Source organism: Solanum stenotomum, chromosome 4 (genome assembly GCF_019186545.1).
Source record: "Solanum stenotomum isolate F172 chromosome 4, ASM1918654v1, whole genome shotgun sequence".
NCBI classification, from domain to species: Eukaryota; Viridiplantae; Streptophyta; class Magnoliopsida; order Solanales; family Solanaceae; genus Solanum; species Solanum stenotomum.
The window spans coordinates 12564533-12590657 of NC_064285.1; the positions used below are offsets into that span (position 1 = coordinate 12564533).

The 26125-nt window shown below is 31.7% G+C and overlaps 3 protein-coding genes and 1 pseudogene across 3 annotated transcripts in view; 1 reads left to right on the top strand and 3 right to left on the bottom strand.

The window, feature by feature from the left end:
• Positions 1 to 26125, bottom strand: part of LOC125862319 (cytochrome c1-2, heme protein, mitochondrial-like) — a 924866-nt gene that overhangs the window by 755022 nt on the left and 143719 nt on the right. The window lies entirely within an intron of this gene.
• The window catches only part of LOC125862338 (uncharacterized), a 533211-nt gene that overhangs the window by 411500 nt on the left and 95586 nt on the right, over positions 1 to 26125 (bottom strand). The gene's annotated exons all lie outside the window — the stretch shown is intronic.
• Positions 13678 to 20035, bottom strand: LOC125862318 (methylecgonone reductase-like). Its single transcript, XM_049542366.1, has 5 exons — positions 19710 to 20035; positions 15124 to 15379; positions 14673 to 14749; positions 14532 to 14637; positions 13678 to 14055 (listed from the first exon to the last, which is right to left on the bottom strand). The coding sequence occupies exons 1-5, from the start codon at positions 20033 to 20035 to the stop codon at positions 13828 to 13830; spliced, it is 993 nt and encodes a 330-aa protein (XP_049398323.1). The 3' UTR covers positions 13678 to 13827.
• LOC125862756 (uncharacterized) lies at positions 22568 to 26103 on the top strand (annotated as a pseudogene).

Genomic DNA, 26125 nt, shown 5'->3' on the forward strand with positions numbered 1-26125 from the left:
ATAAGAATGCCAATAGAAGCCCCTATCAAGCTTCAAGATGGAGGAGATAGAGGAAAGATATTAAATATAGCAGCTCATGATCCTCAATTGTGGAACTCAATAATAGATGTATGGAAAGGAATAGTAGTAGCAGATTACATACATCATTATAGTGAAACAGATGCAGAAACTATGTATAGATACATGAAAACCTTTTTAGGAGAATCAATCAAAGGAATGTGGGAAGCATACAAGGTAACTTACCCTCAAGAATTCCAAGAAATAGTAAATATGGGACCAAATCCGTATAATTTCACTAATAAAATACACAGCCTAATAACAGGAGAAGACCCTAATAGCGGATTAGTAGTATTACAAAAGAATGCATTAATAAAGTTAGAACAACTTAGCATTACAAATTGGAGCCATATCAAAAACATTTTAAAAGATTATTTCTATTTATGTGCTATAAGCGGCAATGCGTTTGATCAAAGCTTAGGAAAAAAGCTTTTTAATAAACTCCCTGGAGCATTAGGAAGAGAAATAGAAGAGAGATGGAGCAAAAGAGAAGGAGTTATGCAAAATTCAAATGCTAATTGGTCTATCGGACATAAAATACAACATGTTATGGAAATATTACAAGAAAAGTGTACAAATATACAAATACAAAAACAATTAAAGCAAAATGAGACTGGTTTTTGTAAAAATATATATACAACACAAAGCTATGATCAAAATACACCAAATAAGAAATATAGAAGAAAATATCAAAATAACCAAGACTACAGACCAAAGAAAAAATATTATCTAAGAAAATCTACGGCAAAAAAGCCTTATCTAAATAAAGATAGACATGTAAGAAAACATAATAATAATAGAATCTATAAAAATAGACTATCTTGTTTTACATGCGGAAGTGAAGAACATCTAGCTAACACTTGTCCAGGAAGAAATAATAGTAGAACGAGAAACTCCCAACTCATAGAAGATTTCCAAGAAACCCTGATAAATGTAGATGAATACATGTCAGATAATGAAAGTATATATTCGGTAATTAGTATAGATGCTTTAGAAAGAAGACAACACGACTCGTCTGATTCAGAAGAAGAAACTTTAATAAATGAGATAGGATTAGAAAAATTAGACATCAAAGATTTTACGTTTGTTAATATACATTGCGATCAGCAATTTTCAAAAGGGAAAGGTTTAGATAGCCAAAAATGTTTTAATTGTACAGGATATCCCAGTAAAAACAGAAGAGCCAAATGCACGAATTGCTATATAGAAGGATGCCTCATGTGCATCAATAAAATATTTAACATTAAAGTTATAGACCAAACCATAAGCATAAAAGAAAAAACATTAATGTCCTTAGAAAAAAGGATTGATAATTTAGAAGACAGAATAAATAAATTAGAAAAAGGAAAAGAAAAGGTAGAAGAAGAGGTAGAAGAAAAGGAAGAAATTGAGCTCTTAAATGAAAAATACAAATCGTTTGAAGGATTAATTTGTAATGAAGACAAAAAGATCAATACTATCAAAATATTAACAAGAATAAGAATCCAAAACTATGAAATAGAAACCTTAGCTCTAGTAGACTCGGGATGTACAAAAAGTATAATAAATAGAAATATCCTACCTACAGAAATAATAAAGGATTTTCCCGAACCACAAAGCGCCATGCAAATGGACGGATCTTCAAATATATACAAACATTATGTTAGTAATGCTCAAATAAGTTTTTTAAACACATGCGCAGACTTCTATAAACCAAATTATAAATTAGAAAAAATATGGGTTAGAGATTTAAATATTAGGATAGACTTTGTTTTAGGCTTAGATTTCTTATTACATAATAACGGAAGTTGTCTCCTCACTAGAGATGGAGTAATATTTTCTAAAAACATGACTCAAACCTCCATAACAACAGAGCCAGTTCCTACAAAATCAAGGTATGTTAAAAATACTGATAATACAAATACATTAAAATGTAGTAAAGGGAAAGAATGTAACTGTACTAAATTACATGTTATTACAGAAGAGGAAGACATTAAAGAAATTGAACTTTTAGAATTAAGTTTATCTGATATACAACTAGAGAAAAACTATGATTTAATAGAAATAAATACTGAACTTTATAATTTTAAGAAAGGATTACAACATATAGGAGTTATAAAAAACCAGAAGGACCTAGACGAAGTAATTTCCATCTTAGATAAACTAGAAATAATTGGAGAAAGACCCCTGAAGCACTGGGAAGCCAATCATATAACCTGCAGACTTGATATTATTAACCCAGAATATACTGTTAAAACTGCTTCATAGAATCCACGAATGAAGACCTGAGGGAATTTGAAGATCAAATAAAAGAATTATTAAATCTAGGAGTAATAAGAAGGTCAACTTCAAAGCATAGGTCGGCCGCATTCATGGTATGAAATCACAATGAAATACTTAGAGGAAAAGCTAGGATGGTAATAAACTATAAAATACTTAATGACAACACTAGAATGGATGGATATAAATTGCCAGACAAATCAGAACTAATAAATCGGATACAAGGAAGAAAAATTTTTAGTAAGTTTGACTATAAGTCCGGATATTGGCAAGTCAAAATGCATGAAGATAGCATAGAGTGGACAACTTTTACCTGCCCAGAAGGACATTTCAAATGGTTGGTAATGCCCTTCGGTTTAAAAACAGCCCCTCCGATCTTTCAAAGAAAGATGGATAATATATTTAGAGACTATAAAAACTTTATTTTAGTTTACGTAGACGATATTTTAGTTTTTAGTAATAATACCAATGAACATCTAGGACATTTACAAACGGTATTCAAACTGTTCGTAGACAATGGAATTATAATTAGCAAGAAGAAAATGGAATTATGTAAGACTCTTATAAAATTCTTAGGAGTAGAAATTGGAAATGGAAAGATAAAATTACAACCCCATATAGCAAAAAAGGTTCTAGACATGCCTGATAAATTAGACAATACTAAAGACTTACAAAAATTTCTAGGAATACTAAATTATACACGAAGTTTCATCAAAGATCTAGGAAAGGTAGCAGGACCCCTATACTCTAAAACAGGAAGTCATGGACAAAAGACTTTTAATATAGAAGACATAAAACTAGTACAAAAACTCAAACAAATGGTTAAAGATATACCAGATTTAGTCGTCCCACTAGAAACAGATTACCCAATAGTAGAAACAGATGGAAGCCTCGAAGGATGGGGGGCAGTTTTGAAAACAAAAAACAATAAATATGGAGATAAAAAAGACGAAAAAATTTGCGCTTATCACAGTGGAAAATACAAAGAAAAAGGAAATATGAGTAGCATAGATGCAGAAATTTTAGCAGTTATATATGGATTAAATAGTTTTAAATTATACATTATTAATAAACAAGAAATTTTGGTAAGAACAGATTGTGAGGCTATTGTAAAATTCCACCAAAAAATAGAGGGAAAAAATAGTAGTAAAAGAAGATGGTTAAATTTTTTCTCAATATACAATATATCTTTAGAACATATAAAGGGAAAAAACAATTCTTTAGCAGATCAACTAAGCAGACTTATGAAAACTAACTATTTGTTTTCAGCATGAGTACAAATAAAGACAGAGCATCCAGTTCAAGCTCAAGTGGACAAAAAGACAAAGACTTGTTGCAGACTCTCTTAGAAAATACTTTATTTCAACCACAAACAAGACAAAATACAACGAGCATGGAAAGAATATATTTTGGAAAACAAAATTTAATTTTCTATCCTCCATCTAATCTAAGTTTCAGGGTAAAACCAGAAACGAAGATAGATAGACCTCAAAGATGCTTAATAGACAACCTATGGATAGCATACAACAAGATTCCTCGATACAACAGTTATTTCGTGTCAGTAGTAAACTTATTAAGCCATTACTTTACGGACAAAAATGAAGACAAAAAATTCAGATTTTATGTAGTAGTCCAAGGAAAGTTATAGGGAGTATTTCAGACATGGATAGAAGTAGTAGATTCAATTAAAGACTTTCCTACCCCACTTTTTAAGGGATTCACTAATTTGAATGAAGCACTAGACTATGCCAGAGGAACACTCGGGCCTAACTATTTCATAAGCCCAGCTTTGAGACAAATTTCAAGACCATCTTTGCAATACAATATTCAGAAAGACACAAACAAAATAATTTTCTGCGATCATTGTTCCTCAATGACGGAAGGATTCAAAAGACTAAATCAGACTATCGAAAGACTAGAAACAGAAAAAGGAAAAATGACACAACATATCCACTCATTACAAGAGAGGATAAGATTTTTACTTGGAAATACCGATCAAGGTAAGAGTTCTCCATCTCACTACAAAATGGATAAGACGGGTGTACATTCCCCAACGAATGTAGAAAAAGCTATTGTGCCAGCTAAAGGTACAGCTAGTCCCGTTCAAACGGTAGCGGGTAAAGACTCATGAAATCCGTTAATGGTTGACACTTTACCAAAAAGTGTAAGAATTCTGCCGGCAAGTTTCAATACAATGGCAGAAACAAGTAAAAGGACAAAAGGATTCCTCCTCCAAAAAAGAAAAAATAATAATAATAATAATAATAATAATAATAATAAAAGGATAGAAAAAATAATAAAAAGTTCTCTTTACAAATTACTCACAGAAAAGACTAATGAGGTACAAGAAAAAATTATACGAGAAAATTTAAAGCCAGATCCAGCAATTTCCAACCACGAAGACATAGAGAGTAGCAGTGACGAAAATAATTTATCAGACCAATTTAATCAACATTACGACCCAAATGAAGACAATGATTCGGGGATGAGTTTTGATTCTGTAACACTACACAACCTGGATACCTAAGAAATACATAAGCAATGACATCATCACAAGAAGACAAACAAATAAGTAAGCAGTGACATCACAAGCCATTATAATAAAGAAGACTCCACCTACTACTCCACTACATATCCACTACTAATAAAGACAACTCCACTATCGCAAGAAGACAAAAGAAGGACACTCAATTTCAAAAAAGGTTTCACAAAGCCATGTGACATTGGGGCTCAAAGAGCACCCGAAAGCTTTTAAGAATTGAAATCCGAATTTCAAATCCACATGGACTTCTACAATAAATAAGAGTCATGTTGCAAGAAGAAGAGCGGAGCGAAGTGTAAGAAGAGCATCAAGTAAAGAAGTTTGAGATTGTAATAGTTTACATATTCCCCTTCCCTTTCAGAAAAAAAAAAAGAGCGAGTAAGTGTTTGTGTACAAAGTGTGAGAGTGCTTTAATTTTCAAGTAGCTGCAAGGTCACTCGGGGACTCCCGAAAGGGAAACCTCATTCCGGCCATTATCATGTAAGTAGTTATTAGTTTTTTCTAGATCTTCGTAATTTTCTCCCTATATCCTGTAGATACTATAATTGTATTATTATGTTTAATATAATGTTACTATAATGTTTATATAATGCTTAAATTACTCTTAGTAAATGGTTAGTTCCTTATCTTCTTAGTAACCCCGATGGATTAACCTGTAAATGCCTAGGGAAGTTGAAAGTCCACCATGGTTATGAAACCGAAAGGACTGTGTCTCAGGGTGTGGTTAAAGAAGCAGGTGCTAAGAACATGGATTAAGGAAAAGAGATGAACAGAGTAAAAAAAAAAAAACAAGTAATTTTGAGAGAAATTACATAGATTTAGTAACAAATCACTACAAACAAGATAACGGAGTAGGAAGAGGGAGTACTGAGTAGGATTTTACAACCTATATTTACAAACGCGGCCTATTACATTTTACAAACAACTCAATTATTTTACAAACAACTCAATTATTTCTTATACTTTACTGTTTTTATTTAAACGTATTATTATTTATTTATACTTTACTGTTTTTATTTAAACGTATTATTATTTATTTAAACGTATTATACCTACTGCATCGTCTATCTTTATTTTAAACCTTGAACTGTTGTTGGTGGCTAATTTTCTGTGAAAAATTTCGACCTCTTGAGGTCGGAATTTGGTTTACCCACAAATCGCAAACCGACCTCCGGATGTCGCTTTTAAAAGTAATTAGATGAAATAAAAACACCGACCTCCGGATGTCGCTTTACTTAATAGTCGAAATAAAAATACCGACCTCATGAGGTCGGTATTTTAATTACATACTATTTAATTTTTACCGACATTCGGAAGTCGGTATTATGAAATATTTAATTGAGAAAAAATTCCGACCTCAGGAGGTCGGAATTTTTAATGAATTACAATAAAAACCGACCTCTTGATGTCGGTATTATTTTCTCAATTAAATATAAAAAATACCGACCTCATGAGGTCGGTATTTTATATTAATTTATTTTTACTATTTAATTTTACCGACATACGGAAGTCGGTATTATAATTTTTTTTGTTTTTTATTTTACACAAAACCTATTGAGAAAAAATAAAATATTGTTATTTATTTATTTTTTTAATACCGACATCAAGAGGTCGGTTTTTATTGTAATTCATTTTTTCCGAGAAAATTTCCGACCTCCAGAGGTCGGAATTTGGTTTTCCCGCTTTCCGCAAACCGACCTCCGGATGTCGCTTTTAAAAGTAATTAGATGAAATAAAAATACCGACCTCCGGATGTCGCTTTAATTAATAGTAATTAGATGAAATAAAAATACCGACCTCCGGATGTCGCTTTAATTAATAGTAATTAGATGAAATAAAAATACCGACCTCCGGATGTCGCTTTAATTAATAGTAATTAGATGAAATAAAAATACCGACCTCCGGATGTCGCTTTAATTAATAGTAATTAGATGAAATAAAAATACCGACCTCCGGATGTCGCTTTAATTAATAGAATTAGATGAAATAAAAATATCGACCTCATGAGGTCGGTATTTTAATTACATACTACCGACATTCGGAAGTCGGAATTATAAAATATTTAATTGAGAAAAAATTCCGACTTCCTGAAGTCAGAATTTTTAATGAATTACAATAAAAACCGACCTCTTGATGTCGGTATTATTTTCTCAATTAAATATAAAAAATACCGACCTCATGAGGTCGGTATTTTTATTGTAATTCATTTTTTCCGGGAAAAATTCTGACCTCCGGAGGTCGGAATTTGGTTTTCCCGCTTTATTTTGCATAAAAACCGATTACTTGTAAATACCGACCTCTGGAGGTCGGAAATTACCGACCTCCATTTGAGGTCGGAAATTTTTAGGTCGGTATTCACTGTTTTTTTAGTAGTGTATAGCCCTCCAAAACAAAGATGGTTCTTGGCAGTATGATCTAGATTCCATCAAAAAAATGACCTACAACTTTTATTACAAATTATTCTACACTAACCATAAGATGTCGACAATATTTACTGATCCTCCGCAATAATGCCTACACAACATCGATTTCCCCTGCCTTAGGACGACCCCTGATGTTGCAGAAATCCATAATGCAGTAAACTCCTTCTAGGTTTTTTAAGGCTCCAGGACCGGATGGTCTTCACCCCTTCTTTTTACAAATACTAGAACACAGTAGAAAAATCAATAATGGATCTATGTTTAAAATCATCCGAAGACGAAGAAATTTCCGTAGAAATTAATGATACTTTCATATGCCTAATCCCCAAAGTAAAAAGTTCACTCTATCTAAATAACTATCAACCTATAAGACTCTGTAATACAACGTATAAAATCATCACTAAGATTATAGCATAGAGTCTTAGCCCCTTTATCAACAAAATAATAGGCTCATGCCAATCGAGCTTCTTAAAAAATTGTCAAGCAACGGACAATGCTATAATTCTTCAAAAAGTAATCCACCACTTCCAAAAGATAAAAGGGAAACAAGCAAACACAATCATCAAAATAGATCTAGAAAAAGCTTTTGACAAATTAGTATGGTCCTTTATTAGAAAAACCCTTCTCTTCTTCAACTTTCCTGCCAATATTACAAACCTTATAATGTCTTGTATCACAACTAGTAGCGTTGCAGTTATGGTTAATAGAGACAGTGGCGGACCCAAAATTTTCGTTCAGGGGGTTCGAAAAATAAAAGTATAAACGTGTAAATAAGTCAACAAAATAAAATTTCAAGGAAGTAGTAGTATATAGTTTATTGGTACAAAAAGTTGGTTTCATTACAAGAAATCTGAAACTAACATGAGTGATTACAGTGAAACAAAAAGTTAGCCCTTTACAATATGTCAATCTAGAACTAGGATGCTAAGTAGAGCAAAAAATGGAGCTAACTAGAACAAAAAAAAAATTAGCACTTCGTAATGTCTCACTCTAGGACTAGAGTGCTAACTACAAACTCCAAAAAAAGGTCAGTGCTAATACTTCTCAAACACGTTTACAATACTATTCGACGAGGTTTCATTGCTTGAAAAGACAAAATAATATCATCCGTTGAAACATCCTTAAACACATCCTTCTCCATAAAAGGAACCATGCAACCGCTCAAGAAGTCATCATTCATTTGACTTCGCAACTCATTCTTAATAAATTTCATTCCCGAAAAAGCTCTTTCAACGGGTGCAGTGGCAACTGGCATAAGCAAAGCGAATTTCACCAAACGAAATACAAGAGGATAACATGAATGTTTTTTTGTCTGAACCAATCTTTTTGAAAGATCACAAAGCCCATGTAAATGAGAGAACCTTTTATCGATATCATTGACATCAATAATGTAATTTGCTAGTTGATTCTCAAGTGCACACATGCTAAGTTCATCAAAGTCATCAGAATATAATTCAGCCATTCTCATTATTTTCTGGATATCAAAACTTGAAAATGAGTCTACCGGATTCAAACAAGCAACTCCATAAAGCAACTCGGTTGTTACCTCATCAAAACGATCATTGAGTTCTTGCAATTGCCAATCAATTATTTTACAAAATACTTCAACACGATAATGATGAAAAACAGTATAATCAGCAGATTTACGCCGTGATCTTCCAGAATTAACATACGGCTCATCAAAATTAGGCACCACAATATTATACTTGATACAAAATGCAGAAACCTCAATAACAAATAAATCCCATCTTTCATTTTCCCTCAACTCTTGTAGTCTTCTCTTGGCCACTTTAACAAGTAGCATGGCATTTGCAATGTCTTGCTCCTTTTTTTGTAAACATGTACTAAGATCATTAGTAATTCCTAAAACTTCTTTCATCAAATGCAACATGTATGCAACCTCATAAGTTTGAGCAATTCTGATATATCCTGTTGCCTTGGATCTTTCATCCATAGAATGTGCAGTTTCAACAATATTATCAAGAATGTCCATAATTGTACCAAACTTGAGAATAAAACAATTAAAAGATTTGAAGTGAGATCCCCAACGAGTATCGCAAGCTCTAGAAATACCAACTTCTTGATGCAAGCCTCTACCCGTTTTAAGCTCACCCATATCAAAAGCTTCTTGAATTTTTTTTTTTTGAGATTCTCGATAATCATCCATACGTTTATAAGAAGCCGCCAAAACATTAAAAATATTTGAAACCAAGTGAACAAGTTCTCCAACTTGAAGACATCTTTTAGAAACACCAACAAGAGTTAATTGAAGTTGATGAGCAAAACAATGTATGGAATAAGCCGATCTACTTTCTTTCTTAATCAACATCTTAAGGCCATTGATATCACCTTGCATATTACTTGCTCCATCATAGCATTGTCCACGCACATAAGATAGACTCAAGGAATGTTGAGAAAGTAAATTGACAATTGCTTCTTTTAGAGATAAAGCACTAGTATTTTTAACATGAACAATGTCAAGAAGTCTCTCCATCACAAATCCTCTTCTATCAACATATCGTAAAACAACCGCCATTTGCTCCTTGCGTGAAACATCAAAAGATTCATCAACCAATAAGGAAAAATAATCACCATTTAGTTCCTTTATGATGCCCTTAATTGTTTCAATCTTGCAAGCAATTACAATATCTTTTTGAATTTTTGGACAAGTCATTTGGTCATTTTGAGGAGCATTTTCCAATACAAACTTACGAACTTCATCACACTTTTGGGCATAAAATGAAAGAATCTCAAGAAAATTACCTCTGTTAAGTGATAATTTAGATTCATCATGACCTCGAAATGCCAAGCCTTGTCTCACAAGAAGTCTTACTACATCAATTGAAGCTGCTAAGCGGATTTGATACCCGTGCTTATCTTGATTAAATTGTTTCTCAAATGAAGCATGTATGGATTGTTGTTGTCGCATTAGATCTTCACATTTTCTTTTTGACTGATTGTGAATGCTAGTATGCCCACCAACATGTGTTTGCAAACTAGCTTTTTTATGCCAACTTCTAAATCCCACACTCGAAAATGTTTCACCTCCGCCTTGAAGATTGTTATTTTGCTTGAATAAATAACAATACAAACAAAAGGCTGCATCTTTACTTATACTATACTCTAACCAATCAGGAAATTCATCAAACCATTTATGATTAAAACGACGCACATCTCCAAAGATGTTTGTTTGTGGAAACTCTCTTAATAGAGGTTGACAAGGTTTTTTTTGGAGATAAGCTCTTCTAATAGCGTCACGGTGATTTGGATGAAATTCCAAAATTTGAGTTCTTTCACCCGGATCAGCCTTTAAAGAACTTAAATCAAATTCTTGAGAAGAGTGTGATGGTACTTCCAAATGGTTAGTATTTTCTTCCCGGTTAGGTTGATTCTGAGTAATAGAACTTGAATTTGATACTTTCAAAAAGTACTTCTCCATTGACTATGAATCTATACAAAATAGTTAATTGTTAAATGCATTAAAGATAACTTTTTACAAATTACATTAGATATTACCATCAAAATTCAAATGGTTTATCAATCTAGTTACGACTATCAAAGAAAGAATAGAAAAAAACAATCAAAAAAATTTCACAATTTAAAATGAAGATAGTCAATATTCAATCAAGAAAGATGAACTTTTCAAGAAAATTGAGAGAAAAGCTTACCTTGGAGAAAAGACAAACAATCAATCCTTTTAATTTTAGCTTTGAGCCTCCACTTCAGATAATCAGAGATACTACAAGTCTACAACCTTAAAAAATAAAGACCCATTTAATTTCTTGAAAATTGAAAGAAAAGAAGAAGAAGAGCAAAAAGCTTTTACCTTTTAAGCAATAAGCATGAGTTTTGATTTTTCATTTCGAATTGAATGTGAGATTCAAGCATGAAGTATCAAGTATGAAACAATCAACAATAAAATATTATGGGAGATGATTTTAATATTTGAGTTTTGAGTTGGGGAAGAACAAGAAAGTGATTTAGGGATTTGAAAAGTGAAATAGTTATTAGCTTTTAGGAATGGGATTATGGATGTATGGGAGTTGGGGCCCTTGAATTTTTTGGGTTTAACACCACATTTTAGCACGTTTTATTAAAAAAAAAAAAAAACATTAAAATCGGAACTGGAACAAAAAAAAAAAAAAAACTGAAAGTAAAAACAAAAAAATAAAATGCTAACCCAGGGATTTGATCCCTGGACGTCAAGCTTAACTTTGAAGGGAGCTGCCACTGAGCTATCTCCTTCACCTTGTCATTGAGGGGTTCAAAATATATATATCCACATAAATCCAGAAAATTCACCTTATATATACAGTGTAATTTTTTTTGAGGGGGTTCGGGTGAACCCCTGGGCAACACGTGGGTCCGCCCCTGAATAGAGATAGAATAAATTTCTTCAAACCATCAAGAGGCCTTAGGCAAGGCGACCCCCTCTCACCGTACAGTTTCATTTTGTGTATGGAGTTGCTATCACGTGACATTGATACAACAGTCCAAAATAAAATTTGAAAACCAATAAAGATTTCAAAGAAGGGGCCTAACCTCTCTCGTCTCTTTTTCGCAGATGACCTCGTACTAATGTCTAGAGAAAATCCAAATAGCTCCACGAATATAATGAGAATCATGGAGGTTTTCTCTAACGCATCGGGTCAAACAATAAACTACTCCAAATCCAAAATATTATGCTCCAAAAATTGTTCAACTACCCATATAAATCTTATCCAAACATCCATGAGAATCAATATAGGATCATCCTTTGGGAAATATTTGGGCGTTCCAATCTTGCAGGAAACACCTACGAAAAAGGATTACCAATTTATTATAGATAATGTCCATACAAGTCTTATATGATGAAAAATGAAATTCCTTAACATGGTGAGAAGGGAAACTCTATCCCAGGCTTGCTTTAACAACATACCTATCTACATAATGCATTTCACTAGCTTTCCTAAAATTATTACAAATAAGATTGATAGAATTCAGCGGAATTTCATGTGGGAAACCACTAACAGTAAGCGAAAACTCCATTTGATAATGCGGGACATGGTTAGGGGTGACAATTGGGCGAGTTGGGTTAAATTTGGGCGGGTCAAAATAGTTACAATAAATGGGTCAAGACCCAACCCAACCCAAATGTGTTTGGGCCAAAATTGGTTGGGTCAAAACGGGTTAGGTAATAGGTTAGTAATGAGTCATAACCCAACCCGCCCAATTTTTACTAAGTTTAATAGTTTTATTTGTTATTTTATAAGTTTTTAGTACCTAATAAAAAAAAAAAATTCTTTATTATAACTATATATAACATATAAAATAAAATAAAAAGTTTTCTAATAATATTTGGATAAGATTTCTCAAAAATCAATTTGGGTTACCCAATTTTCAATGGGTTGGGTTGAGATAGATTGAGCTAACAAATGGGCGGATCAATAACCAACCCAAAACCTAAATGGGTTGGGTGGGCTTAATTTTGTCACCCCTAGACACGGTGAGCCTACCAAAAAAGAGAGGGAGGGGGACTGGGGATCCAAAAATGTGGAACCAAAAATAAAGCCCTCGTGGCAAAACTAGCTTGGTGAGCCTACAATAATCAGGATGCCTTGTAGACATCCACATTCATTAAAAAATATACTAAAAACGACTGTTTTGATACAAATGCGGCATCCAAACAGTCCCATAGTAGAATATGGAAAAACATTGTCACGGGATGGGAACTCTATATAGCTGAAACTAAATGGATCCTAGAATATGTCCCTATGGATGGATAGTTGGAGTACCTTCAGAATCTTAAAATCAAACGTACATCCATCTTACTTTGCATGTTGCATGCTGCTGAATACTTTGCTCTCACTAGAAGGAAAAAACAATAACAAAAATACAAAGGAACCTTTGTCACCCAATATAGGGTTTAAATTGAATACCGACGGTTCAATCAACACAAACAACGTTAAAGGTGGTATAGGTGGAGTCATCAGAGACTTGGAAGGCAATTGGATAACAGGGTTTATGGGTATATGGCCACTCGGGACAAACAACAATTCAAGCAGAACTTTGTGCACTACTTCAAGAGGTGATTATTGCTCGAAAGAATAATTTCACCCCAATCCAGATTGATATAAACTGCAAAGAAATCATCCTCTATCTACAAAATGACCATCCATCTTACTTTAACATCAAATCTGATGGCAGGGCGCTACTTCATCAATTCAGCATAGATTCTGGAAGGAAAATCAAGTGGCAGATGCACTAGCTAAGGAGGGTCTAACTTATCAGCAACTATATCTTTTGTGAACTGGGAAGTTCCACCTTTGTTTGTGGCAAGGAAGTTGAAAGTAGATAAGGAAGGAACAATTTTGTTAGACTAATCAAGTCTTCTACTGCAAAAAAAAAAAAAAAAAAAAAAAAAAAAACTTTTGTAATATATATAGTAATCACCCCCTACCCGCATACTAAGAAGTGGTTTCACCGCTCTGTCATATTGTAATGGTGCACATTAAGTTTTATTAATATTATTATCTTGTTTACCAAAAAACAAAAGTAATATTATGACTTCTATATCTCGCCATCCCAGAATTGATGGGCAGATTTGTATGGTCCATTTGGATGAACTAAAACCATGTCAACTTTGAATCCGGTGCAAGGAGGAATCTCTTGAATTTGAGCTATTTCTTCATTACTTAGTTCCCAATCCAAAATTTGTAGGTTCTCTTTCATCCTGTCCTTGTTGAAACTCTTCACTATTGCGCTAGCTCCTTGCTCATATACCCATCTTAACGCCACCTATAAATATTTGTAACATAGGCTAATTAGATAAAGTCAATATATTGTGTAAAGATTTTCTTGGAATTAATCTCAATGTGTGAGTATATATGACCAAATAATGAGAGAAGTATTGAACACTTCTAAACTTCACACAAATTATTAGTTTCATTCCAGAATTATTGACAATCTTAAAAACATCCCTCTACTTGACAATTAAACTTAGATACACCCCAGATCTGTCACATGATATAGCAAGTAGTCTCAAACTCTTCTAGTAGCACACGACTCTTAATAAAATGCCAAGAGAAATGTTGATAACACCTCAAAACTTTGAGAGAATTTAGGAATGTATTTCACTCATGTTGTAAGATCAGGGATGTATTAAAATTTAGTTAATCAAGTAAAAAGATATTTTTCAAGCTATCAATAATATAATTCGGAAATGAAACTAATAATTTATGCCGAATTTAGGGATGTTATCAATGCATTTTCACCTGAGCAACGCTCTTGTGTTTGTGAATGGCAATATCTTTAAGGACAGGGCTCTCCATAACAGAATGGGTGCCCCAAGGAGTTATCCCATTAGCTCCGAGTGGAGACCATGCACTCACATGTATTCCTTTTTCCTTGCAATACATGCACTCACATGTATTCCTTTTTCCTTGCAATACTCTAACATCTTCTCTTGCCTCCATGCAACATGCATTTCCACCTGTAAAATATTAGGAGTATTCAATTTATGTGACCTGTTTTTCTTTTTATTCGATTTCAAAAATATGGATTCTAGTTATTCTTTTCCAGCAATTCTTTAATTTCAATTTTTCACATAATATTCTTAATCCTATAGATTAAACAAATTAAAACGGATAAAGTATTATCACCTAGTGATTTATAACTAAGGGCGTGTTTGATATGGAGGAAAAATATTCTTCAAAAAGTATTTTTAAATTTCATGTTTGTTTAGTTAAAATTTCGAAAAAATGACTTTCCTACTGAGTCAACTTATATATTAATGCATGTTTTAAGATAATATTTTCGGTTTATTTACCAAACACAAAAAGTAAGTAGAAGAATAAACTTATTTACCTGGTTAACTGCAGGAGGAATGGTAGCATAGTGTAGGATTTGAGAGAGCTTAGTGCATGTAAAGTTGGAGACACCAATAGACTTGGCCAGACCTAACCTACAACACTCTTCCATGCCTTCCCATGTCCCTCTCATGTCAAATGGAATTATATCCTCTTTGTCAATCCTTGCTTCATCATCATTACTATTAACCTTCTTCTTCAATGTCACTGGCAAATGTATTAGGTATAAATCCAAGTAATCCATATTCAGCCTCCTACAAATTACAATTAATAGGATTAAGATTCATTGACTTATAATTAATTACACCATGTACTTATCTGTCGAGTTTCATCAAAAATTATAATTATGTTTCAACTTCAAACAAGTAGGTTTAGATGTAATATATGAATCACTATCCACATCAGTCTATATTGTACTAGGAGCGACAAAATAAGAAATGAGGTTATTCGGGAAAAAAGTGAGAATGACCTCTATGACAGATAAAATGAGGGAAGTAAAACTGAGATCGATGGTTTGGGAATATGAAAAGGAGGTGCGTAGATGCCATTGTGAGGAGGTACAAGAGATTGGTCAGACGGAATACACCAAGGGTAGAGGTAGGCTAAAAAAGTATTGAGAGAAGTGATAAGATATGACATGACGCAACTTCATATTTGTTAAATTAAGTCTTAGACGTAACTTACACCCTAAAATTTATCTCAAAGGAAGGAGGATTGTCTAAGCCTTATAAGGGGTCCACCCATCTCATTAACCATTAATGTGGGACTTTTGTCATTCTTTAACACTCCACCTCACGCCCAGTGCATAGACAATTTTTATTTTTTGGGGGCTCAACATTGGGTGAGATATGGACCTTGCTCAGATACCATGTTAAATTAGGGTTTAGGCCTAACTCACACCCCAAAAACTAGCTCAAAGGGAGGAGGATTGCCCAAGTCTTATAAGGAGTCCATCCATCTCATTAACCACCAATATGGGACTTTATTCATTCTTTAACAATATTATCGAGGACATGACTCTAGATAGGAAGGAGTGAAAGTTGCGTATAGGTGGAAGGTTAATTTATAGGGGTGGAGTGTTTTCTTGCCTTGCTTTTGTTATCTATCGTCATATGTTGTGTATGTGTTTCGGTTATTATACTGCTTTGTTGTTGATATTTATAGTTTCTTTCTTGTAGGTTCTATAGTACTGCTTTTCATATTACTGTTATGCTTGGTTCATTGTTTTCTTCCTCTTTTACTTGAATTTGGTGCACTTGAGCCAAGGTCTTTTGAAAATAGTCTCTCTACCTCGACAAGGTATAGTAAGTCTGCATACACTCTACTCTTCCAAGATTTCACTTAGTGAATTTTCACTAGATATGGTTTTGTAGTATTTCAGCCCAATATATATTTTTTTTAAAGTATAATTTACATAAATCATATAGTGTTAAGAGTTAATTACATTATTTCCCTGCTATTTTTCAAATTACAAGAATCTCTGAATATTTATGGATTTCGAATACATCACTGAACTTCCGGATACATCAACAGATATCCAGATATATACACTACAATAAATATGATATATAGCTACGAAATTATTAGCTATGACATCAAATTCGTCACTAATTGTTCACTTTTAGTGACAAAATTTACTTTTCATGCTTAAATATATGAGACACATACTTTTAGTGACGAAACATAAAAATCCGTAGCAAAGTTTCGTCTACTAAAGTTTCCCACCAAAAAATTAATTGGCGCCATTTGTTAAGTAGTGTTACTCACGAATTTAAAGTTATCGGTGAAACATTATTTCGTCACTAATAATGTATCTAATTCATGACAAATTATTTTGTCTTAAAATTTATTGATTTTTTTACCCAAAAAAATTTCATCTAAAAAAATATGTTGTTACAATATCGACAAATTAGAATTCGTAGTTAAATATTATAAGTTTTAGCTATAAGAATTTAGCTTTAATTATGATATTTATTTCCGTCACTAATAGTATAAATAATTGGTGACAAAGATTTTATTGTCTCTAATCAATCTGTGATTTAGTGACAACAAAAAAATTGTCACAAAATATGTAAGGTGTTAAATAGCGACGACTTAAAATTTGTAGTGAATGATTCAACTATTTGCTACGAAAAAAATTCATAGCTAAATATAATTTTTTTTTTGCTACAATTGTTCATAATTACAAGTGACAACTTACAAAAAGAATAATATAAGTGTTTTATAAGAAATAGACAGAGTCCTTTCGTTAATTATTAATAAAATTGTCCCTAATTAATACATTTAATAACAAAACAATTTTTGGTATATAAAATATAGTCATTAGTGACGAAATTAGATTTTGTTCAACTATGAAATGCATATAATTTTAGAGACAATTAATATCGTCACTGATTGAAGTAAAATAACTAGCGACGATATAATGTTGTCAGTAGTAATAACCTTTTTAGTGACAAAACATACTATTATCTACAAAAAAATATACTTTTTACGACAAATGAATTTGTCACAAATGTTTAAGCATTTGGGGACGATTTTTCTTTTTGTAGTTAATATAATACTTTTAGCGACGAAGCACTAAATCGTCTTTGTATAATTTTAGAGACACATATTTAGTGACGAATTATTTTTCGTCTCACAAAATTTTTAGTGACAAAATATGATTTATAAATGATGAAATTATTTGTCCATGATAATCGAATTTGTTGTAGTGATAGGAGAGAAATGTATCCGAGAGGGGAAAGGATGTACTAGAGAGGAGAGGGATGTATCCGAGAGACAGATAGAGATGTACCAGTGAGAGGGGATTGCTTTGATTCCTCTCTATTTTCATCCTTTACGTATTTCGTGTTTTTTTTGGAACCCCAGAATAATCCGTAGTTGTTATAACCTTTGCCACAGTCTCTGCCCTTTGGGTGAGCACTTTGTGCGTACTACATATTCCGTGTTATTAATTGATGGGAAGTGGAAACTCTTCACCTCCTCACGTTAGATAGCTTCTCCTGGCCGTTAAATGTGTTGTTTTATAACGTTTAGCTTCTTCTTTTTTCATTAATTATTTAAAATATTTTTAGAACTTATTAACTTTCATTGTTCATAATAATTTCCTACCATTGAGCTCTTCATTTACTTTAATTTTCAGGTTGTGATAGATGAAGAGTAATATAAGTAATATGGATAAATTCAGGTAAATTTATTAGTATAATTAGTTACTTGCTGAAATTAAACACTTTGAAAAAGCTTGATCAAAAACTAATTGTTGTTCTAAAGTTCTTTTACTATTTATTGACTACACACAAACTACTCACGAAAAGTACTACTTTTTAAATATTATCTCTTCTATCTTAATTAAATATTTTGCTTATAAATTATATGATACTTTTTTAGATCGCGCGTAATGCAGATAAATTCACTAGTTTTAAAAATAAAGATAGTCTTTTAAATTTTGCTCATTTTATATTAAAGATGTATATACTCCTTTAAATCTCATATCTTAAACTTAGGGATGTCAATGGTACGGTTCGATCAGTTATTTTTTTAAAATTATATCATCCCAATTTTTGAGTAATTTATAATATATAACCAAAATTAGACTTCTTAAAATCATCCCAATCATATTGGCATCTCTTCGTTATTGGTACGGTTCGATTAATTTTTGGTTTTTTTTACTCTTAAAATATCACCTCAAAATATACTACTATTAATATATTTCTTTCACAAATATGTTCTTAAAGAGACACTTTAATTCTTCACCAAAAAGACAAGAATGTAAAATCTTGTTGCCGTATTGTTTGATCTTAAATATTTAATAGGAGTGTTTGGATAGGTTTTGTTGTATTGTTTGATAGAGTATCTATTACAATATCTTTTATTTTTTAACCTAATTAAGTAAAGGTTAATTAAAGAGCAAAGACTCAAAGTCGTCTAGTCACCAGAGGCCTGGGACCTAACTTATATTATATTTGAAAAATGTTATAAAATATATCTACATTTTAAATTTAACATATTGTTAATATATAAAATATATTTGCATACATGTAAGGTTATTCGGTTTGGTTCGAATTTTTTTTTATTTTTTTCATAAATTAAAAAGACCATCACAATTGTTCGGAACGGTTATACACTTAAATAAAAGTCCACAATTTTATTTAAAAAATAACATAAATCAGTTCGACACCCTACTTAAACTTATTAAACTAAAAAACTTATTACTCCCTCCGTTTCACAAAGAATGATCTAGTTTGACTTGACACGAAATTTAAGAAAATAAAGAAAACTTTTGAATCTGTGGTCCTAAATTAAAGTTATGTCAAATGTACAAAATTGCCCTTTAATCTTGTGGCCTTAAACATGTCACGTGGAAAACTAAAATTAAAATGTTACAAAAAAAGGTCATTCTTTTTTAAACTGACTAAAAAGGAAAGAAGGTCATTCTTTGTGAAACAGAGGAAGTATATATAAACACTTTTTTAAAACAAATAAAAAAAAAGTTAAAAACACTTAAAAATTAGAACAAGGTGAGTATATCACAAATAGACCATTGATTTTCAACCAAGCACAAGAAAAAAAAAAGTATTTACGTACCCAAGAGTTCTTTTCAAGGCAGGAAGAACAAGGTCACGATGAGTTTCCGTGCACCATAATTTAGACGTAATAAACACTTGTTCACGACTCTTAATGAGTCCGCATTGTATCGCTTCCGCCACTGCTTGGCCAAGTGCTTCCTCAGAGCCATAGACAGCGGCTGTGTCAAAGTGACGATAACCAATTTCAATGGCATCTATGAGTGTTGACACTAATTCATCATGTTGTGGTAAGCCAGGTGCTGTTCCCATCCCTATAACAGGCATTTCATGACCAGAATTCAGATTCACATTTGGCACTAACATTTGCTTCATGTCCATACCCATGATCTAAAATGAATAAGTGGTAATTAGAGGTCTATATATCCCAACAACGTTCCACCTGCTGTCAGGGGCGGAGCCAAACATATTCTTAGGGGTTCATCCGAATCCCCTTCGGCGTAAAATATTACTATATATACATGATTAAAAAAAAAATTAGGTATATATAATAGATGTTGAACCCCCTTCGACTAGTTTGTGTGTTCACTTCTTCAGATTTTAAACCCTTTTATTGAAAATTCTGGCTCCGCCACTGCCTACTGTGACGACTTCGTTCGTCTAGTTTTATTTGTCTATTATAGTAAAAATAAATATCTTACTTTTATTTATGCAATTTAAAAATCAAAAGATGATTTCTTATCTTATTTTTATTTTATTTTTATTATTAAATTCTATGCATTCCTCAATATTTAAATAATTTATAATAATAAAAATAATATGATTAAATTATTAATTTATTTATTATTTCTTTAAAAATATCAAATTAAAATGAAAAAAATAATGGAGAAAGGAGTAATATTGACTTGTGTAGATAGTTGATGTGCACATAAACCAAAGTAATCTTATCTCTTGTTTGATTTGTGGTGGAGGTTGTCCAAAATGATCCTTTCAGTTCAACCATTTGTTCAAGATATTAATACAGTCAGAGTCTACAAGCTGCTAGTAGTTTTGATATTTTGAATTATTGGCATTTTTAAAAGGGAAAAAGGATAAATATACCTCCGAATTATCGTAAATGGTATGCAGATACCCCGTCAAACTTTTGGGACATTGGTGCATCTGCCGTCCAAAAACTAGAGCATATATGCCCTTCACTCTAACGGAAAACTAAATAGGGACACGTGGCGCAATCTTATCCGTCGATCCCATATTTAATAAATGTCGGATCGGTGAATAAAATTATGACACGTGTATGTCCGTTAGTATAAAGGTACATATGCTCTAGTTTTNAGCCAGATTCCACAACTGCTATCTAAAGTCTCGGGAAGTGAACAAAGGGTCGTTCTAGACCAAAATCGATCTTCCGAAGCTAACCTAGCTGTCAGAATTTTCATCTGAGCACGTCTTCCAAGAAGGTTGACCAAAGTCAACTTTTCAAGTTATAAATATCTCCAAAACAGGAGAACGGGCCTAAAACCCAAACGAACGACCAGGCGACCGAACAGTCAGTGCCAGCAAGTCATAAATGACTTGGGGTCGCTACAGGAACGCTCTAAACGATGAAATGAATTCTTTAATTTAAAAATGACCTGGAGGGTCATTACATCTACATACCATTTAGATAGTTTAGGGGTATATTTGTCCTTTTTCCCTTTTAAAAATATCTTGCAATATTATTATATAGATTTATTTTGATAATTTTGATCAACAAAAAGTTCAGTCCATATTCTATTTATTAGTTAGATCAGCCAAAAAAGTTACAATTAAATTTTAGTACTTCTATGGGTCCTTGTATTTGTTTGGATTTTTCTTGAATAACTTGTGGACCAATAAATTATGTACTACTACTACTATTCGTAACCAAAAAAAAATCAAAATTCAAAGCAAAAATTAAAAAAATAGCAATTACATATGATATATTTAATTTGTCTTTTTATTTTTTATTTTCTCCCGGATAAAATGTGATAAATAATAAGAGTCTACAAGTAAATAGTTGATAGTCAACATGTCTTTATAGCTCTTAAGGGTATTTTGATACTTTAAATTAGTGGCACTTTAAAGATATTGTACAATATTGCTTTATATAGAACTTTGACAATTTTGGACAAAAAAGTTGATCAGCCCATATTTTGTTTAATTAGTTGGATCAACCAAAAAAATGTTGCTTGAATTTTTGTACTTCTATCCACAGTTTCAAGGTAAAATCTAAAGTTGAATTGTTTTTTTTTGTAAAGAACAATAACTATAGTAATGCAAAATGAATTTGTTTGCAAATCTTTGCTATGTTACGGTTCCCCATTTATAGTTTCGAAAAAATCAAATGTCTTACAATTTTATTGGCCTACAATTTATTTTTATACAATGAGTATGAATTATATATTACAGAAAGTGAAAATTTTTAATATGACATATATTATACTAATATTTTCGAGTTATAGCAGTAGATTTAGACTTTCAATTTTTAACATTAAAAATTTCAGGTTGTAACATATTATTAAAAAAAATGTTATTTTTAATAATTAAAAACATTTGATTTGAAAAGAATAAACTGATAAAAAGAAATTAAAATAAAACGTTTCTGAAGGAAAAAATGAAAAAAAACGGAAATAGGGATGGCTTTTAAGTTTGAATTAAATTAAGATAATTATTAATTAGCATGAATTAAGGAATTTCAAACTAATTAGGAATATTCAGTTTCCTTAATTCACTCCAATTTGTTAAAATTAATTTAAAAATCAGATTTTATCCATTATTCTTTTATGTTTCTCTCTCTTCATTTTCTTCCAGAAATTGAGACTGGCAACAAATTGATTTTTTTTTGGTTGAAAAAACGTGTTTTTTTTGTGATGGACAACTACGTATCAATATTAATTAAACATGGTGGAAGATGGATTGATTCAGGTGAGTATTTTTAATTGTTTACTGTTTTTATTTGGATTTCAATGAAATAGAAAAAAAATAAAACTGTAAAGCGTCACTATATTTAATTTGATATTTTTTTTTGTATAAACAATACGTTTTGTTCATAATACTTATTATTTGTTGTGAAATTGTAATATTAGTGATTTTCTTGGTAAGTTTCTGTTTTTTGGTAGTGGTTTAGTGACATCATATTGATAAATGGTTTTTTTCTTGGTAAGTTTCTGTAATATTATTGATTACTGGTTTTTTTCGTGAAAAAATAAATTAGAATGTATAGTTTTGAATGAATTTGTTAGTGTAATTATAATTGATTTGGTACGAAAGTGTATTCAGTAATGTTAAAAAATATTATTTAGAATTTTGAAGAATTATATGACAGTTGTTTTAAGTTAATATGAAAGTGTGTTAACTAGTTAGTAAAAAAAGTAATTTTGAAGTTTGAATAAGTGTATTAAAAATGTTTTAAGTTGGTATGAAATGTGAAATGTTATTATTTATATAAGTTTTGTCAATTATGTATAAATTTGTGCGAAAGGAATGAACTATTTGGTATGAGAAATGTATAAATTTGGTATAAATGATGATTGGATGTATGAATTTTGTATTAAGTAGGTATGAAATCTGTTTTATTTTCTTAAATTAAATATGTTTGTAGTTTACTGTCTGAATGATTCTTGTATGAAAAAATAATGACAAGTGTGTATAATTTTATTTTTTTGTATTATGTAAGACTAATTTTTAGTTTTTTTTAATGAAACAGGGAAATATGTTGATTTTCATATGGAGGGGATTATATATGAGTATTCTAATTTTTATAGTGGTCTAGTAAGTGCGATAACATCGCAGCTAATGATAGATGCTAATATTCACAATATAGAGATAAAATATATAGTTAGTGATAGATGTCCCCCTGTTAGTATCCACAATGATGTAGGTGTGCAGATTTTTTTAGATCAAAAGAAATCTATATCCATTGTGCATAACTTTGAAGAATATAGCAATAGATAATCAGGATTCTGTAGTTATTGTGGATAGGAGACATTCTGATGTTAGTAGAACACTAACTAACTTTGATTTATACTCCAGCACTCCATCCGCTTGATAGGAGTGAATTTAGATGGAGTTGTCGATGAGAATACTGATGAAGAAAATGGAGTAATCAGTGACCTTTCTAATTTATTTATAACTGAAAATCAGATTTACAATGATAAAGAAACACTTATGGAGGTTATGCGACATTATGGAGTTGTGGAAAAATTCAGATTTCTTGTGACTCGTTCTAGTTCATCTTGGTAAGGATTTTATTTATTGTTTGAATGTGTATTTATTTTGTAGTGTATTTGGTATATCAGTTTTTGATGGATTTTTTTTTGTTTTTTAAACAGTTATTACCTGAAGTGTCCTGTTGATAATTGTTCATGGATGATGAACTCATCATGTTTGAATCAATCGAAGCTATTTAAAATTAGAAAGTACTGTGAGGAACACACTTGTTCCATTAGAGATAGAGTGTATGCAAGGCGTCAGGGAATAACTGACGTTGTAGCTGTTTTAATAATGGATAAATTTATTGATCCATCGACTGTATACACTCCAAAAGATATAGCGGAAGACGTTTTGAAAGTGTATGATGTTGCGCTAACATACATGTAGGCCTGGAGAGCTAAAGAAAAGGCGATAAAATTGGTGCGTGGAGATCCAGCCGATATGCCAAACTTTCAAGTTTTTTTAGAACTAAATTTTGTATTTTATATTACTGACTGAATTGGTGTGAATTTTAACAATGCAACAATCTGACATGCAGTTTGTTTACATACTGAATTCACAATATTCATTTGGTTTCCTTTTTGTATCCAATTAATATCCATTCTGTATATAATTTGAATATAATTGGTGTCCATGTTTTATCCAGCTAATATATTTGTTGTGTTGTAATGTTCAACTATATAATTATAAAATTAACTGTAAAAACTGAAAAAATTTCAGGTTATCTATACATATTAGAGCAGGCATATCCTGGTTCGGTTTTAAAATTAGAAAGGACGGAATGTTATAAATTCTTATATGCATTTGTTGCATTAGAAGCATGTATTAGAGGTTGGGAGTATTGTAGGCCAATTGTAGTTGTTGATGAGGGCAGCTTTGAGAGGCGCATATGGTGGTACAATGTTGACTGCAAGCACTATGGATCCAGGAGGTATTTTTTTAATCTTTTACATTTATAATCAACAATAAATTTGTATGATATTTTGTTTTAATTAATGCATCAGGTCACATACTTCCACTTGCTTATGCCATAGTGGATTCTGAGAATGATGCATCATGGACTTGGTTCTTTGAACAGTTTAGGGAAGCATATAGAGAAAGGGAAAACATGTGTTTTATGTCAGATAGAAATGAGAGCATATGGAAAGGGACTGCCAGAGTATATCCTGGATTGGAACATTTTGCTTGCATATGGCATTTATGCTGTAATGTTTTGAAGAACTTCCATAGGAATACTGAAGATTTGAAGAAACTATTTTTTACAATGGCAAAGGCTTATACAATACAACAATTTGAGGCGATTATGCAAAGAATAGACCAGATAGATCCAAGAATAAGAGATTATTTATATGATATCGGGTATAGCAAGTGGTTAAGGGCATATTCAAAATGTAAGCGAACATGGACCATGACTTCAAACGTAGCCGAATCTTTGAATAATGTTAACAGGATAGCAAGGAGGTTGCCAGTGATTTCACTTCTTGAATTTATGAGGGTAACAGTTCAAAGATGGATTCATAAGCACAACGAGGAGGCTGCAAAAACTAGATCAGAGCTTACAAAAAAATATGATCTTATGCTCCAGAAAAATGTTGCTTTATCTAGCAGTATGAGAGTATAATTTTCCCTTTATTCATTATTATTTAAATTTATTCATGTATTCAATTAGTATGATTATTGAATTAATTTAGTATAAATTGCCAAGTAGAATAAACAGTACCTTTTTTTGTGACTTGTTTTTTTGTAACAGTATTTTAATGATCAATATTTTTGTGTGTTAGGTAATACCATCAACAGTTGATATGCATGTTGTTGTTGATGGACCAAAGCGGTACATAGTAAATTTAAACACTAAGATGTGTAGTTATGGAAGATTTCAAAATGATAAGATACCGTGCGGGCATGGAATAGCAATTCTTAGATACAGAAGACTGCATGAAATAGATTATTGCTCTCCTTTTTATAGCTTGAAGAATTTTCAAGATACATATGTCATCCCTGTTGAACCTCTCCCATTCGAGAGTACATGGGATATACCAAGTTATGTTTCAGAGCCTAAATTGATGCCGCCTGGTCCAAAGAGAGCAGCAGGAAGATCACAACTTAAACGCTGGAAAGGGTTTGCTGATGTAAAATTCAAAAGGTCTAAAGTTACTTGCAGTAGATGTCGTCAAGTTGGCCACAACAGGACGACATGTTCAAATTATCCTGTGCAAAATAAATGATTATTTATTTGGTTAGACTATA